At 44.8% G+C, this 17490-nt stretch overlaps 1 protein-coding gene and 1 long non-coding RNA gene across 2 annotated transcripts in view; one reads left to right on the top strand and one right to left on the bottom strand.

Moving 5' to 3' along the window:
• Window positions 1-9391: 9391 nt before the first annotated feature.
• The window catches only part of LOC146049631 (uncharacterized), a 29426-nt gene continuing 21327 nt past the window's right edge, over window positions 9392-17490 (top strand). Inside the window, exons 1-2 of the long non-coding RNA XR_014466161.1 lie at window positions 9392-9438; window positions 9854-10013. This is a non-coding gene — a long non-coding RNA (uncharacterized LOC146049631). The remainder of the gene's footprint in view (window positions 9439-9853; window positions 10014-17490) is intronic.
• LOC146050249 (olfactory receptor 5G3-like) lies at window positions 13815-14750 on the bottom strand. The gene has a single exon (XM_083167178.1). It carries the CDS (start codon window positions 14748-14750, stop codon window positions 13815-13817), a length of 936 nt encoding a protein of 311 aa, XP_083023304.1.

Below are 17490 nucleotides of genomic sequence, written 5' to 3'. Positions count from 1 at the left end.
GGGGCATGGGTGTGTCAGGACTATCCACTTTTTAGTTAGCAGAAGGAACAATCTTGGTGTATATTTGACTAGAATAAACTCCAGGCGCCATCTATGTTCCTGCTCCACTTGCCCCTATAGGAGGGAGTGGGGCTCTCAGGAAGTATGGCCTACCAGGCATTTTGCCTTTTGTACCTGTTGGGTGCTCTGACCCTTAAAAAGCCTACAGTAGTTCAGAAACAGGTGGAGACTTCAAAAGAAGGTATAAATGGGTACCTGTTTTCAGAAAGAGGTGGAGACTTCAAGAGAAGGTATAAATGGATGCTATTGGTGAGCAGCTCACACAGGAGTTGTTGTAAATGATGCATGTGCAGGTGTTGACATTGCAGTGTTCTATAGGCACACACCAGCAGATGGTCCAGATGATGAACAGCCCAGTTACTTAACTGTTGATGTTGGTTTGTTGTTAGATACAGGTAAAGTCGTACTCACTGGTGATAGACTGCAGCTTGAGTGGAGTGGGGTTTCACCCGCAGTCACAATACGCAGTCCCAAGATGGCTCTGCACATGCTCAATAGATATCTCAGAGGCCTTTTTGGGCTAGGTCATAAATCCTTCCTGGTGAACAGGAAGACTAGGGTGTGCACATTAGTGCATTCCTTTTTGATTAGGATGAGGAGAAGCACATACTGTAGAGCAGGAGTGGCCAAACCGGTCCTCGAGATCTATCAACGGTCCACAGCTGTAGTCACTAACTGTCACATTTTCAAACCTGCTGCATTCATTCCTACTATAGATCCACAGGTGGCCTGAGACACATGAACTGCATTATATCTTGAGGACAGGTTTGGCCACCCCTGCTGTAGAAGATCCATGTTATACCCCGTTCTCAATGCCGCAAAAACCCGGGTATTTTCCGGGGCAAGCGGAAAATTTCTGTGTCACGTCTCTGTGTGAAAGGAGCCACAGGTTTTTTTCAGCATTTTTCCTGGGTAATACACGGGTGTACTGCAGTGTGAACAGCACAGACCCGTGTTTTTCACACATGATGCCAAAAAAACAGACTCATTGGGGGATGTAATCAGGTGACATGTGACATCATCTTTAGCCATCCAATAACAGCTGTTTTTTAAACAGCCAATCACAGCGATTTGTACAAATTTCCCAATACCCAATCAAAGCTGCTATTACATTCCAAACACTTGTTGGAAGGCAGACCATGGAAAGCAGTGTGAAAGGGGCAGACACAGGAAATTCCCGGGTCTGAGGTGCAGTATGAAGGGGGTCTGTTGAGCTGAGAAGCTCTGTCCCCCGCCGAAAATCCGGCAAGGAAAAACCCGGGATTTTGCAGGGGCGGCAAAAATGGTATCAGTGAGCCTGCTGCACAAGAGTGAGAGCTGAGGCATAAAGAGACACAAAGGGTGAGCTGATACTATGGAGAAACACGGGGCTTAAACAATGGGGAGAGGTAGGCGGGGAAGCTGAGGCTATGTAGAGAAAGATGCATGGAAACTCATTCTATGTAGAATCACAATTGGATGAGACTGTTGAAAAAACAATGTGGGTAAGAGGCAGGAGATTTTCCACAACTTTCAAGCTTAGAAGGAATGTCTGGGTCACATTAATCTTCATTAAGACACCCATTCTTAAAAAAATAATCATTTTTGTATGATATTGGTTATATTCCTACACAATCAGATCTCTTCTGAAGCAGGGTTCTTCATTGAAGAGCAATCGCCATACAAGTAGGACTCTCAAGTCATATATTTCTCTCCAACTATATTTCTGGCTGTGTCTAGTCTCCACTGCCAGCAGAAGCAAGCTGAAGATGAGCAGGATCGGTCCTTATGCTGCCCAAGAAGTGAGGCAGAGTCTGCCACCATTGCAGTACAGCTAGAACCTGCTCTGCTGCCTTATTGAGGTGTGTGGGGAGGAGACACACACAGGGTGGCTGCAGCCAGTTGGTGGTGCTTACAAGAGGGGCTACCCCTTCTGTCTTAAGTTCTGCCAATCTCCTGATGATTTAGTCCGGCTCTCAATGCTGTAAAAAAGAGCAAGAAGCAGCTCTTAGTGTCTTACTGAAGTTTCTGCATTTCTGAAAACTAAAGAACTTCACGGTGTTAGCGTAATACCTTGTCTTCAGTGACTCATCTCTTAGCATGGAAGCTGCAGGCTGTGTTTGCCTCAATGTGAATCTCCTGATTAAGCCACCTGTTAGAGTTCCCTGTGTAGTCAATCTGCAGCTGACAGGGAAACTCAACACATGTGTAAGGTTCTACTCAGGTAAGTATTTACTTTCTTTATTTTCTGAACAGATCTTTCATGCAAGGTTCAACAACAATTTATTACACTGTTAGCATAACGGTACATTAATACATTCCGTGTACACAGTCTTCGGTAAATACAATATAAAGAATAACAGAATTAACCAAATTTTATTAAGGTCCATACACACTAGGCGACTATGCCCAGTGTGTATGGACAGCGACATCATCGCTGCAGGGAAATCCGCTCAGTGCATACACACCGAGCGGCTTTCCCCCTGCCCGGCGCTGACGGAGGGGGGAGGACGGCATTGCATAGCGCAGAGCTATGCAATGCCGTCCTCAACGCCACTCATCTGCTGGTATTACCAGCAGATAAGTGGCTTTCAGCTCAAAGTCGCTCAGTGTGTACGGGCCTTTATACTGGATCAGCAGATGTCTGTCCTTGAATCTCTGTGGTGGTCTTGTTTCAGGAAATACTTAACAAAGTATTACTCTAATAATCCTACCTTTTTCCTATAAGGTAACCATGTTATTTCACATTCAATTATATACAGTACCAAGGTTGCACATTCAATTAGTAACTATAAGATATGAGAGGCCTCTCTATTACCAGTATTTATTATTGCGCAATAATCATCTAACCTTGTAATAGTCTTAAAATGTTCCTATCGTAACTGCAGTTACTGATTCACTAAGCGCTTATTTACCCTAATGTCTTTTCCCAGACAGGAATTCAAGTCCCACAATGAGAAGTAACATTCTCAGCATATTTGTAATCCAACAGTGATATTCCGTCCTGGTAAGTATGGGAAAACTCAAATCTCTGTCCTTGCTACAGATGGGGCAGGCTTCATCCTGGCTGGCGGATCGCCAGACCGTCCCCGCTGGCGATCCGCCAGCAGCCTCGCCATCCATCAGACTGAGATGTGCGTGCGTCTCACGCGCTTGCGCGTCTCAGTCTCCATCGGTGGGGTGACGGAAACCCTGTCTGTCTCCACCTCGGGGAGAAGGACAGGGTTAGGGGGGTGCGGGCAGGCGGTGGGGACCCCGGGCTACCGCCGACAAGCCGGCGTGGACCCGGGGGAACGGATGGAAGCGCCGTCGGAAGGGGACGCGCGCGCCTCTCGTGCGCGTCCCATTCTCGCCATCGATATGGCGCTGGTGGGGGATGGCGGCTGGCGTTGCCTGCGCCATCCCCTGCCAGGATGGGACCTGCTCCATCTGTACTTGTAGGTGCTGAATAATAGTTCCTAGACCATAAACACTGTTAGTTGTGCTTTATATTCCCTGCACTCTATCCCTCGCTGTCTTCCTGAGGTACTTAATTACAAAGTTATAGATATCACTTTGAAGTAAAACCCCACCCAAATCTACTTCTCTTTGCACATTTTACATCTGCCCCCTGCAGTGCACATGGTTTTGTCCATCTAGGAAGGATTTTGTCAGAAAGAATGAACTAGAAAAAGGCCCATAGTCTCTGTTTAGCAAACTATCAATTACTTATAGTAATTTGGATGTCTGTCGGCTCTTATGGTCTTCTCTGTGAGTGCTAGGATCGAACTTAAGGCCAATACACACTGGGCAACTTTGAGCTGAAAGCCGCTCAAAACAGCCTGTTTGAGCGGCTTTCAGCTCAAAGCCGCCCAGTGTGTATGCCTCAGCGGTGAGCGGTGATCGCTGCTGTGCGCTCCCGCATCATCGCCAGGAAAGCCGCTCATCTGCTGGTTATACCAGCAGATGAGCGGCTTTAAGGACGGCTTTGCATAGCGCTCCGCTATGCAATGCCGTCCTCACCCCTCCGTCGGAAGCCGGGCAGGGGGAAAGTCGCTCAGTGTGCTTGGAATGTTCCTGTAGCTTTCTTAATATCAAAGAGGTTGAGACTGATTTAAAATGGAGCTTAAATTAGACCAGTTCAGTTTCTTTTTCAGGAGATGCTTTCTTTATCATCAATGGACTTTCTTTGAGAGTACAGGGTTTTAGCTGATCTCTGGGAATGGTAACTACTGTTCCTCCTGAGATTTTCTGGATCTGATAAGCGTGATAGTTTTTAGTTGGAATGCCGACCACCGTGTATGGACTGATTTCCCACATGAGGTCTAATTTACTGGTGCGACAGTTCTTTCTCCGCCTTACTTGATCAACGATGTTTGGTGGGATGGCTTTCAGACCAGCATTGTAGTTTCTCCCCTGTCTCTGATGTACTCCCTCCATCCGCTTGACAACGATCTCAATTGCTAACTCCATATGTCGCTAATGTTCTTCAACCCAATTACCAGTCAAATTTTCCTCGTCGTCCACTGTCCGGCATAACTCCAGATCCTTTGGAAGTCTTCCTCGGCACCCGAACATGAGATAAAAAGGTGTGTATCCCGTGGAGCAATGTTCCGTGTTGTTGTACAGATACACTAAATGGGGCAACAGATTTGGCCATTGTGCTCGCTGTTCTATGGAGAGTTTTCTGAGCATGCCGATGATTGTTTGATTGGCCCCTTCACATAGACCATTTGTCTGTGGGCGATAGGTGGTAGTCCTGATTTTCTTGCACTCATACAGAGTGCACAGTTCCTTGAACAGTGTAGCCTCAAATGCGGCACCCTGATCCATGAGGACTTGTTCTGGACTGCCATACAAGCGGACAAAGTGATTAAAGAACATACGTGCGGTTGTCTTTGCCGTTAAATCTCTAACTGGAACCACTATAATCAACTTGGTGAAATGATCGGTGATGGTGAAGACGTATTCTATACTACCGGAACTAGCTTGCAATTTTACATCGTCCAGTGCGACTAGCTCCAGGGGTCGCTGACTTTGATGGGGCACAACGGATCCTTTTGCTTGGGGTCTGGATTTGTTTTTAAAGTACATGCCACACAATCTTGACACCATTTCGCAATGTCATTCTTCATCCCTATCCAAAAGAATCGCTGGTGGAGAGTGGCTTCTGTTTTGTGTGCCCCAAAATGTCCTGATTGGTCATGATAGGCTTGGAGTAAGTCTTTAGCTTTCCACCTGGGCACCACAATTTGACTGATGCGTTCATGAGTCACAGGATCATAACTTATGCGGACCAACACTCCTCCAACCACCTTCAATCTCTCACGATGTCGCAGTAGTCTAATGAGATCAGGATCTGACTGTGTTCGCTATTGCTTGTTTAGCGTTCGCCCAGTCTCTAGGAGTGTATTTAACTCTCGCAGGATAGAATCTTCTTTCTGTACTTTTTCCCACTCCATCTGCACTTCGTTGATCACTGTCATGGGATTTGATGTTATTTTCTTCCACCGGTCTCTTTGGGGTCTGGGGATAAATGAAGGTATCTCTACCTCTTCATACTCGTCTCCTTCCTCGGTAATCCACTCGGCCGTGGGCAATCTAGACAATGCTTCTGCATTTACATTGGACTTTCCTCTTCTGTATGTTATCGTGTACCGAAAGTTGGCCAATCGTGACATCCACCTTTGCTCAGGGGCACCGAGGTGTGCAGTGGACAGGTGTGCAAGGGGGTTGTTGTCGGTGATGATAGTGAAAGATGTGTCAGTCAATTAATTTTGGAATTTTTCGGTAACAGCCCAAACGAGAGCCAGTTCTAACTTAAATGCACTGTCATTTTCTGGGTTCCTTTCAGTCTTACGCAAACCCCGGCTGGCATATGCAATTACTCTCTCATGTCCATCTTGCATTTGAGATAGGACGGCCCCCAATCCGGCACATCTGGCATCTGTGTAAACTCTGAAGGGTTTTTCATAGTCTGGGTAGGCCAGAAGAGGTACATTGATCGGTGATGTCTTTAATTGTTCAAAGGAGGCTTGATGTCGTTCTGTCCAGATCACAGATGTCGAGCCTCTCCTTTCAACTCCCTGTAGTAGCTCGTGAAGGGGTGCAGCCACTGTCGCGAAGAGTTGAACAAATCTTCTATAATACCCCACGAAACAAAGAAAACTTCGCACTTCTCTTAATGTTGTCAGGATCGGCCAATCTTTAACCACTCTAATCTTTTCCGGATTGGGATGGACTCCTCCAGCATTTACAATGGGCCCCAAATATTGGACTTCCGGCTTAAGCAGGTGGCATTTGGTTGGGTTCAACTTTAACTTGATCAGCTGTCGGCACACTTCTCTGAGATGTTCCAGGTGTTGTTCATAGTCTCTAGAAAAGAATATGATATTTTCCAGGTATAATAGAATCATTTCGAAATTCCTATGTCCTAGGCAGTGTTACATTAGTCTCTGAAACGTAACAGGGGCGTTGCACAGGCCAAAGGGCATACATTTGAATTCAAAGAGCCCCATTGGCATTGTAAATGCAGTCTTTTATCGATGTTCCCGTGCCACAGGAATTTGCCAGTATCCACTGGTAAGGTCTAGCGTTGAAAAGAATTGAGCTGCTTTCAATGTAATCAAGGACTCTTCGATTCTTAGCAACGGATAAGCATCCTTGTCGGTGGCCTCATTTAATTTCCGGTAATCCACACAGAACCTTAAGCTGCTATTTTTCTTACGGACAAGGACTATAGGCGCTGCCCAAGGACTACAACTCTCCTTGATTACGCCAGACTGCTGCATCTCCGAAAGCATCTCTTGCACTGGTTGGTATAGTGCTGGAGGTAGTGGTCTATGCCTTTCTTTAATCGGGGAATGTGTTCCCGTGGGGATGTAATGGCAAACGTCTTTTGCCCTTCTGAAATCTGCTGGGTGTTGACTGAAAGCCTGAGCATGTTCTCTGACGACTTGCAACACTCCAGCTCTGTGCTCTGGAGAAGTGCTTGGGTTTCCAATTTGAATTTTATCCCACCAGGCTTCAGCCTTGTCTTTTCCTACTGTTGGGGAGATCACTGCGGTCTGTTCTGCCGAGGATGCTTCCTCCTCGAACACATCTTCAAAACTAATCTCTGATATTCTGGCCACAGGACAGTTCCTTAACAATTTGACTGGGAAACTGTGGGGATTCAGGATACGGATTGGGACTTTGCCTTTTCGTACTTGAGCTAAAGTTCGGGCAACTACAAAATAATTTTGACCTTCTGGGTCAGAGGACTCAAGCAATGCTTCGTAATCGCCTCCTCCCACTCCGAGCCTGGCTTTACACCATATGACGTTCTCAGAATTGGGAGGGAGTATCACAGCACCTCGGTCGCCAATTTGGGCTTTCCCCACTTCTCCTTGAGGGTTGGGAAATCTCTTTATCCCTCGAAAAAGCCTGACCATTTGATGGATGGATCGACATTCTTGACCAGCCCAGATCTCATTTCTCGGCCAAGGGTTTCAATCAGCTCGTCTGAACAGTGCCTGAGCACATTCATTCAGAGAATGATGGGAGGTAATTGATCATTATGTGCCTGGGTGATCAGACATCCCTGTCTTGCCAATGTGTTATCTACAATTGTCAGATCAGCTTCCCAATATCCGTGATATTGTATTGACTGGCCGTTGCTGGCTGATAACTGTAACCAGTTAGTGGGTGGATTCATTATGTCACTCTCATTCCAATGTTGTCAAAACTCATTGATGTTAAAGGTGGTAACTTATGAGCCCGTGTCTAACAGAGCTGTTATTTCGATCCCATTAACTAATATGTTCACATGAGGGCACGCTCCGACATAACGGGACCACCAGTCTGTCGAGGGTGAACCTACTGAGGTAGACTCTCCCGAGGGTAGGTCCTCTGCCTCGGGTCTTCTCCATTTAAATTCTCCTGTAAACACTGCCTCTCAATATGGCCGCTCTGGTTACAATGCTGACAAATCGGTCTGCCTTGGGCGTCAAATTGGTTTTACTTCTCTCCCCATATTGGCCAGACTTCGTATGATCTTGTCAAGTTGAGCTGTAAGAGCCCCGGATGGGTCTTTACTCGTCTGGGCTTGTTGCGTGCCGGTCCCTTTTACAGCCCGTGTCGGAATCTGGACTGCTTGCTCTTCCTCCTCAGCCTCATCCTCATCTTCGGCCCCAAAACCGAGCTGCATTCATTTTCATCTCTCTGGGTCAAGCCTAGTATTTGGAATGTTGACTCTTTAAACTCTGCAAAAGTACTCTTGATATTTTGCTTTCTCCACATCCATAATTGTGACCTTCAATGAATAAATTCACCAGAGTCTCATCATCCCGTGTTTTGTTACCAGGTTCCTGTAGTGCCAATGCATAATCACGTAGGGATTCTTGTGGCTTCTGATTCCTGGCATACAGTGGCTCCTTCACATCAGCTATGGTTCTTGCATCAAAGATTCCAGCTAGTTTTTTAAGTATTCCTTGTACAGTCGTTGTTTGGTCCCCTGTCCAGGCTTTCACTTCCCTCCTTGCGGGTCCTTTTAACTGTCCTATCAGGATTTCAACCTGTTGAGCATCGCTCAATGGACATAGCTGAAACATGTACTGCATTCTGTCCTTAAAGTCTCTAAGCATGGTCGTCCCGGCAATGCGATTACATCCGGAATAGATAGGCAACCATGGGGCCCCAAAGTAGTAAGGCATTGTTATAGGTGAGTTTTCTATAGTATTTCCTATTTTTCTGGTGGATATTCCTTCAGGTGATGGTAGGATTTTCCTCCTTGTTACATCCGGTGTTTGGGACTCTGTTCCCGACATTTTGCTTTCTTTACTTGTTATCTTTGGTTTGATCCTGTTCGTGGATGCCAGTTGTAATGTTCTACTCAGGTAAGTAATTACTTTCTTTATTTTCCGAACAGATCTTTCATGCTAGTTCAACAACAATTTATTACACTGTTAGCATAACGGTACATTATTACATTCCGTGTACACAGTCTTCAGTAAATACAATAAAAAGAATAACAGAATGAACCAAATTTTATTATACTGGATCGTCAGATGTCTGTCCTTGAATCTCTGCGGTGTTCTTGTTTCAGGAAATACTTAACAAAGTATTACTCTAATAATCCTACCTTTTTCCTATAAGGTAACCATGTTATTTCACATTTCAATTATATACAGTACCAAGGTTGTTGCACATTTCAATTAGTAACTATAAGATATGAGAGGCCTCTCTATTACCAGTATTTATTATTGCGCAATAATCATCTAACCTTGTAATAGTCTTAAAATGTTCCTATCGTAACTGCAGTTACTGATTCACTAAGCGCTTATTTACCCTAATGTCTTTTCCCAGACAGGAATTCAAGTCCCACACTCAGAAGCAACATTCTCAGCGTATTTTTTAATCCAACAGTGAGATTCCGTCCCAGTAAGTATGACAAAACTCAAATCTCTGTCCTTGCTACTTGTAGGTGCTGAATAACAGTCCCTAGACCATAAACGCTGTTAGCTGTGCTTTATATTCCCTGCACTCTATCCCTCGCTGTCTTCCTGACGTACTTAATTACAAAGTTAAGAGATAGTGGGCAGATGTATTAAGCCTTAACAAGAGATAAATGCAAGGGTGATAAGGAGAGATAAACGTCCAGCCAATCAGCTCCTTACTGACTTTTTTCAAACACAGCCTGTAACATGGCAGTTAGCAGGTGATTGGCTGTTCTTTTATCTCTCCATGAGCCAGATGCACTAAGCTTCAAAAGTGATAAAATTGAGAGTGCTAAACAACCAGCCAATAGGGGATGGATTATTACTCACCCCTCCCCTCAATGCTTCTTCTCTTTCAGAGCCGCCCTGATCTCCGCCTCTGTGCCGCCTTCCTGATGACGCGGCTGTCTGGATATCTCGGCCGGGACCCTCCGTCTCCCTGCGGCTGCACACTCCGGCACCTCCTGCAGCTGGCCACCGGGAAAGAAGACTGCGTCACCGGACCACACCGAATCGCTGGTAAGGGCTTGTTTCCACACAGCACCGCTCTCTGCCTCTGTTAGGCTGTGCAGCTCTGCCTTGACACTTCTCTTCAGGGACTCTGCGAGCCCCTGTTACTGGCTGGGTCCTATTTATAGCACCACGGCATGCGATCCTCCAGCTTCCCACTCTCCGCGCATGCTGTAAAACTTTATTTTAGTGTGTCCATCACCATGTCCGTTTGGGCTCCCCTGACAGCGGGGACAATGTGATAGTCCTTATATTAAAGTTGCACTGAGTCTCTTGGCTGGATCAGTCCATCTCTCCCTGCTGGGGGTTTTATATTATACTAATAACTGGATCACTGTCCATGAAAGTCTTGGTTGCCTTCTGTGAAGGCATTGCTCTATATATATATGTATATATATATATATATATATATATATATATGTCCAACACATATTCTGCTGTTCTCTTATTGTCCCCTATGGGGATGGTACATATTAGACACACAACAACAGTATCTTATATTAAGAATATTGAGTATGGCATCCCATGCCCACAGTGTACTTTTATTGGCACAAAACAACTATATCCTGAATACAAGGATATTACACATGGATTGCTCTGTCCATATACAGTCTTGTTGCTTACAATTCACATGACAGCAGTGGCCAGTCTGCATGCAGTTCTCTCCCATCCACTCTCTGCCAAGACTCTTTGGTATAAAAGGAGGGCCTTTTGCCCAGGACAGGTGCCTGAACAACAGCACACTTTCAGCAGTGTGCAGCACTATCAAGCCTTCACTTGTTGTACTGTAGCTTTGGCTTCCTAAGACTGGTACTAAGCCCGGCACACTCCCCAGTCCATTGCCCAGCCCGGTATTCCCCTGTGACACAGCCTATTACGCTCCAGTGAGCGATACACAGCTCGGTATACTTCAGTGGCCAGCACACAGTCCATTACACTCCTGAGATCGGTACACAGTCAGGTACACTCCAAGGTCTGGTATCTGCCTGGCCTTCATCTGTTCTCGTTCTCCCTAGGGTAACCCTTACCACCCTACCAACCACCTACCTTGCAGCTTACTACACCCACTGCCACTTTAAACCAAAGTACATTCTCCCTACAGTCTGTGTCAATAGCTGTGACACAGGGTGAGAACTGGGCAGTCACAAAGTGATTGCATGTCACCACTCTTGTGGGAGTGTCATGGTTGTATATTGTAAGTGCTGTGTACCTCTGACTGCCGCATGTGCACAAGAGACATTAGAATTGTGCATGCGTGACCACCAGCTTCTATGGACTGCATTGGCTGCAGCCATAAAAATCAATAGGGCTGACAGTCAGGCAGGGAGTGGTGTCATACAGAAGGCACACCCTCTTTCAACTACAGCTTGGTCTAGCAGTCCCAGAAGGAGAAAATGCCTACCAATGGCACTGCCAGTCACAGGGTAGCCAGTATAGTCACAGGCTGCATCTGGCTCACTGGCACTTAGCTGAGGTTGTGGATTTTACCTGGGGGCGAGGGAAAATGTGCCACTGACTACATGTTCTACGAGAACTTAACTGACCATTTGACACTTTTTGTACTTTAAACAGTCTACAATTTTTTTTTTAGTATTTATTTTGAAGAGCTCTCATTGGAGAGGCTGTAGTGTATACTGCTAGGTGGTGTTTTGAGAAAATATGAATTATATTAATGTTGTTGATAGGCATTCCATAAGTTTAGTAGATACTGTATTTTGGTTGCAAATATTCAGTGACAAAAGGCATCTAGTTATGTTACCTTGGGGAGCAAATGCTAAAGTGGACAGAGATAAAATACCATCCAATCCGCTCCTAACCATTACTGGCTGTTTTCAAAATGGTTGGTACTTTATTTCTCTCCACTTTGTCACTCTAAAATGGCTTTTTACATCTGCACCTATATGTCTTATGCTTTACAATGAAATCTCGTCAAGGACAATAGGGGCCATTCTCAGTGACGTGCGGTGAGGTTAGGGGATGGTGAGGCACTAGGTTGGTGGAGCTAGCACGGAAAAGCTCTGTGGGCAGCGCTGGGTCCGCGTTGCTTCTGCGCTGACAGGCAAGTGTGGGAGCAGCCACCTGCATAAGCAGCAGAGACCGGCAGAGCAGCTACTACCCAGACCCAGCGCTCCCCACAGACCCTGTCTGTACTGGCTCCACCAAGCCACCACGGAGTATGCCCATTGTTCTACCACCCCTACTGATGGGGGGGCACTGTGCTGTTGGTGGGGGATGGATAGATGGGGGCTCTGGGCTGGGGATGGATGGTTATATAGGGCAGGCACTGGGCTAGGGAAGGGGTATGGCTGCTTAGGGGGGTACTGGGCTGGGGACAGGGATGGCTGATTAGATAGTGGGGTACAGGGCTAGGGAAGGGGAATGGCTGCTTAGGGGGGTACTGGGCTGGGGACAGGGATGGCTGATTAGATAGTGGGGTACAGGGCTAGGGAAGGGGAATGGCTGCTTAGGGGGGTACTGGGCTGGGGACAGGGATGGCTGATTAGATAGTGGGGTACAGAGCTAGGGAAGGGGATGGCTGCTTAGGGGGGTACTGGGATGGGGATGGCTTGTTAGATAGGGGACACTGGGTTAGGGAAGGGGGCCACTGGGCTAGGAAAGGGGATTGCTGGTAAGATAGAGGGGGGGCACTGGGCTGGGGACGGGGTGGCTGGTTAAGGGGGCACTGGGCTAGGGAAGGACTGACCTGGGGATTGCAGTTCTGCTGAGCAGTGCTGGCATCACACGAAGGGGGAGCCGTCAAGTCCCGCTGATCTCCTCATAAGAAATGGAGCCTGGGCTGGGGCCAGGCGGCAGCCACCAAGTCAGTTCCCCCGCTGGTCTCATCTGGAGGCTCTAGAGCTGAGATCAGCGCCGGGGGAGAGGGGGAGCCGCTGCTGTCACATTCAGCTGCTCGTCAGTGCTGGAGCTGGGACCAGCGCCGGGGGAGCAGCTGAAATCAACTGGAGACTCTGGAGTGCCGGGGAGAGAGAGGGAGCCGCTTGTGTCACATTCAGCGCTCGGGATGGCGCTGGGCAGTAGCAAGCAATTTATTCCCCCCGCTGGTCTTACGTTCAGCGCGGGGCTAGGGCTAGTGCTGTGGGAGAGGGGGGTCCCAACAGACCAACCAATTACAGAAAAACTATGGTGCCTGACTGTGAGTTACCTTGAGATTAAGGCCGTGAGACCATTGTGGAACATTCTGTCTATCTCTGAATTAGGCTATTAGTTATTGTATGCCTCAGTCTCCAGAAAAGCACCACTCAGTTGGTCACATTACACCCAGGGCGGGTACAAGATATTTGTGCGTCCCAGGCAAAAGGGGGCGTGTTTGTATGTATGTTTGTGGGTGCCAGGGGGGGGGGCGTTTGTATACGGCCGGACCGCCGCTCTCCTTCTCCAGCCAGCGCCCGGTCCACCTGATTACACCACATTATTATTATCATTATTTATATGGCGCCACAAGGTTTCCGCTGCGCCTAACAATACATAAATGACCAAAAAACAAATAACGAATGACAGTACAAGACAATTTAGAAGAGGAACATGGTAAATAAGGATAATTACATCAGGGGACAGGATACTGAAGCAATTATCAGGGTGGCAGAGATGTATATATTCTAAGAAAAGAACATGAGGAGAGAGAGCCCTGCTCATGAGAGCTTACATTCTAAAGGGAAGGGTAAAACAGACATGAGTGACACATTAGGGGTAGCAGAGAGCATGGACAGTTAGGATCCACTGTGGAACCTTTTAATATCTGTTGAGTTATGATCAGAATTCATTTCATATTATGAATATGTTTCAAAGATTTTATCGCCTACTAAGATGATTGATTATGGTGTCTGTTACATCCTTATTCCTCACACTGTATATGAAGGGGTTTAACAATGGAGTCACTGTTGTATAGAGAATAGACACAATCTTGTCTGTTCCATTAGAGTAAGATGAACTGGGTCGTGCATACATAAACAAAATGGTCCCATAGTAGAGGGTTACAACATTGAGGTGGGAGGCACAGGTGGAGAAACCTTTATACCTCCCTTGTGAGTAGCAGATCTTCATGACAGAGGAGATAATATGGACATACGAAATGAGTGTCAAGAAGAAAGAACAAAACACGATAGTCCCTGCTGAGATATACACGGCTATCTCATTGAACCAAGTATCTCTGCAAGACAATCGAAGGAATGGAGGAATCTCACAGAAGAAGTGGTTGACATGGTGAGACCTGCAAAATGGCAGTTGGAATGTGAGGGCCACATGAATGATGGAGTTGATGATGCCCACACTCCATGACCCGGCAGCTAAACAAAAGCACAATTTTGTGTTCATGATGATGTTGTAGTACAACGGTTTACAGATGGCAGCAAATCTATCGTAGGCCATGACAGCCAATGTTATACATTCTGCTGCCCCTAATGCTAAAGAGAAAAACATCTGGGCTGCACATCCTAACCAGGAAATACTTCTGTCCTTAGATAGGACATTTATTAGGATTATGGGTGAAATGGAAGAGGAGACACATATGTCAATAATAGACAGGTTACTCAGGAAAAAGTACATGGGACTGTGTAGTTTGGGATTGATCCTCACAACGATGATCAGTAGAAAGTTTCCTGATAATGTTATTATATACATCAACAAGAACACAAGGAAATAAATAACCTGGAGGTAAGGGACATTGGTTAAACCAAGTAGGATAAACCTGTCTGGAAATGTTTGGTTTGACTCTTCTATTAAGTCCATCTGAATCCTGGTGTTAAAGATTGGAATAATAATGAATAAATTAAAATTCACCTCTGCCTTTTCTTGAAGACATCTATCCTTTCCCCACCAGCAAGACCAATTAGACAAGTTTTAAATAACAAAATATTCCTACTATGCCAAATACACATAGGAATTCAGCTATTTAAATTTGAATCATCAAAAACATAAATCTAATCTTCACAAATATTAATTAATTTGTAGGACTGGATATAACTAAGAAATAATAGAATAATTTAGTTTAAAAAAAATCTAATCTACATTTTTGACTCCTTAAAGAACCCCCCCCCCTTCCTACTAGATTGTTAGCTCCGAGCAGGTCCCTCTTTCCTCCTGTTGTCAAAGCCCTCTTCTCTTCACATTTCACTCACAGCTCTCCTATACTCAAACACTCAGTGACCATCTTCGTCCGCATACTCAACTCCATCATTGGCCTCAAGCCTCTAGTTGTATGTAACTTATATTAAGCTGTAATTTGTATTGAACTGTGGCGCTCTTTATTGGTACTCTATTTTTGTTATTTATTTAATGTTATGCCAAGTTTTGTCTTCCTAACACTGCTGCAGAATTTACCACAAATCTTTTGCATTCGTAGATTGCTTTTACCCTTCTGCATAGTTCATCCCAAACTAGCTCAATGAAGTGTAAGTGTGGAGACTGTGCTGGGGGTTCTATGATTTTAATTTTCCCGTCTTGTATATATCCTCTAAGGTAGTTCTGACATAAACTTGAGGCATTTCTGGGTTATGGCATTTCTGGGTACTCTAGGTCAATATCTTGCTGTTGCATGAACCCTTGATCAGCGTGGACTAGACCAGAGGGTGTTGTATTACATGTAATTTATTGAGTTAGCCCGTTTGGTTCAGGATCCATTAAAAGTGCCTCAGACCATCATGCTCTCTCCTGCATATTTGAAAGTTGATGATAGGGGTTTTTATTTGCTATGTGGCAACGTGCAATAAAAACCACTACTGCCTACAACAGGGGTGGCCAAACTGGTCCTCGAGATCTACCAACAGCTTACCTTTCCAGATTATTCAGTGGACTTTAATCGCTTTAATGTCAATTAGAACAAAAAAATTGGAGGCGTTCCAGAACTCTTGACCGGTAGATAGATGCATTGTGATTATTTTAGTAAAGCTAATATATAAAAATAAGTAAATATCTGTGCTTCAATAAAAGGATGTGTCGATTTACACAACCAGATTATTGTAGTTTATTTAAAAAGTTTATTTAATTTTGTAAAAAAAATCCTATTGAATGTTATTGATATAAAACTCATACTGTAGAAAAAGTGTGGCACGATTTATCGATTTATCTTGACTTCAGTAAAAAAAAATCTTTTGAAAAGAAAATCTAAAGGCCCCCTTACACTTTTTCAACTTATTGGACCCGATTGACTCGAGATGTAACCTATGTGCAGGAGGATCAATCTCTTGGTTATACCCAATGGCACGGGAATATGCATTGGGTCCTACACATCAGGCATAAAAGATTTTGTCAGATAAATTGACCTACTCCACCTGAATTGGGTCAAATCTGACAAAATCTCACAAGTGTAAGGGGCCCTTAAGTAAGCATGTTGACATTTTTTATCACAATTATTTTTATAAAAATAAAACAAAACACACATTTATTACAATCATGGACAAATAAGCCAGAATGATATAATAGATGTGAGTAGTAGTCCAGGTATTCAAAATATTAGTATTGAACAAAGGGTCTCCAGATGTATATGAGTCGATTTTCCAGTATATTATGACAATTCGCAGTTATTTAATCTTTTTCTTGTGGTTTAACATTTATAATGCATGAACTGTACGTAAAGATATCAATAAAGAATTGGATATTGTGTAAAAGTCGTGTTTTTTCTATTATTCTTTATAAAATGGTATGGGCTTGAAATGATCATAAAGCTTAGTTTAAGAATACATGAAAATGTATATACAGTAAATGTGTGTGGTAATTAGAATGGGAAATTAGGGAAGTACAGAGGGGGTAAAAGAAGAGAAAAATGATAAGAGAAGAGAAATAAAGGAGGTAAAGAAGAGATTAAAAATAAGGCATAAAGAGCGCCAAGCCTGGGGCATGGGTCCATTATGTGTGAAGTATATGATTTTATTTTACTTTTAATATATACATTTTTTTTTGTGATTCTCTTACTATCTGAGTCCAAGGTATTGTTTATTATATTAGGCGCATCTCTATGTAGGGGGGGGGGGGGGGGGGGGGGGTAACGTGATTTTTTTACATATAGTATCAGGTGATTGGTTTAAATGTAGTTCTCCCAGAGGCATAGAAATGTAATTGTACATGACCCCTTCTGTGTTGACGCTTCTATCCAGGACATTTAGAAAATAAAAAATAGTTTGCCTTGAAATAAGGTTAAAGATGGTGGAAGAGGTGATATCCGCTGTTGTAATATACTCTTCCGAGCAACATTGAACAGGATGGTCAAAACATATTTCTCATTAGAAGAGATTTGAGTGGAAGAATCTATTATCCCCAATGTTGCCCATTCTGGAGCTAGAATGAGAGATCATTGATGGAAAAAAGTAAATTTAACCCATCTTACTTGAACCCAGAAACTATGGGTTAAAGGGAATGGCATTTCACTGTGTGATCGTGTGTCACGACTGGCCACCGCAGGTCACTGTAGGTCCACTACTCACCTGTCCAAGCCCGGCGGTGGCACTCCATGGGGCTGCAGCGGCTGGGAATG

The sequence above is a fragment of the Crinia signifera genome, chromosome 12 (genome assembly GCF_055691185.1).
Source record: "Crinia signifera chromosome 12, ASM5569118v1, whole genome shotgun sequence".
NCBI lineage: Eukaryota > Metazoa > Chordata > Amphibia > Anura > Myobatrachidae > Crinia > Crinia signifera.
Note: the sequence above shows the minus strand (reverse complement) of the source record. Positions and strands in the feature narration are given on the sequence as shown.

What these genes read in the sequence shown, in the direction of transcription:
- LOC146050249 (XM_083167178.1), bottom strand. Translation starts at nt 14,750, where the DNA reads ATGGACTTAATAGAAGAGTCAAACCAAACATTTCCAGACAGGTTTATC.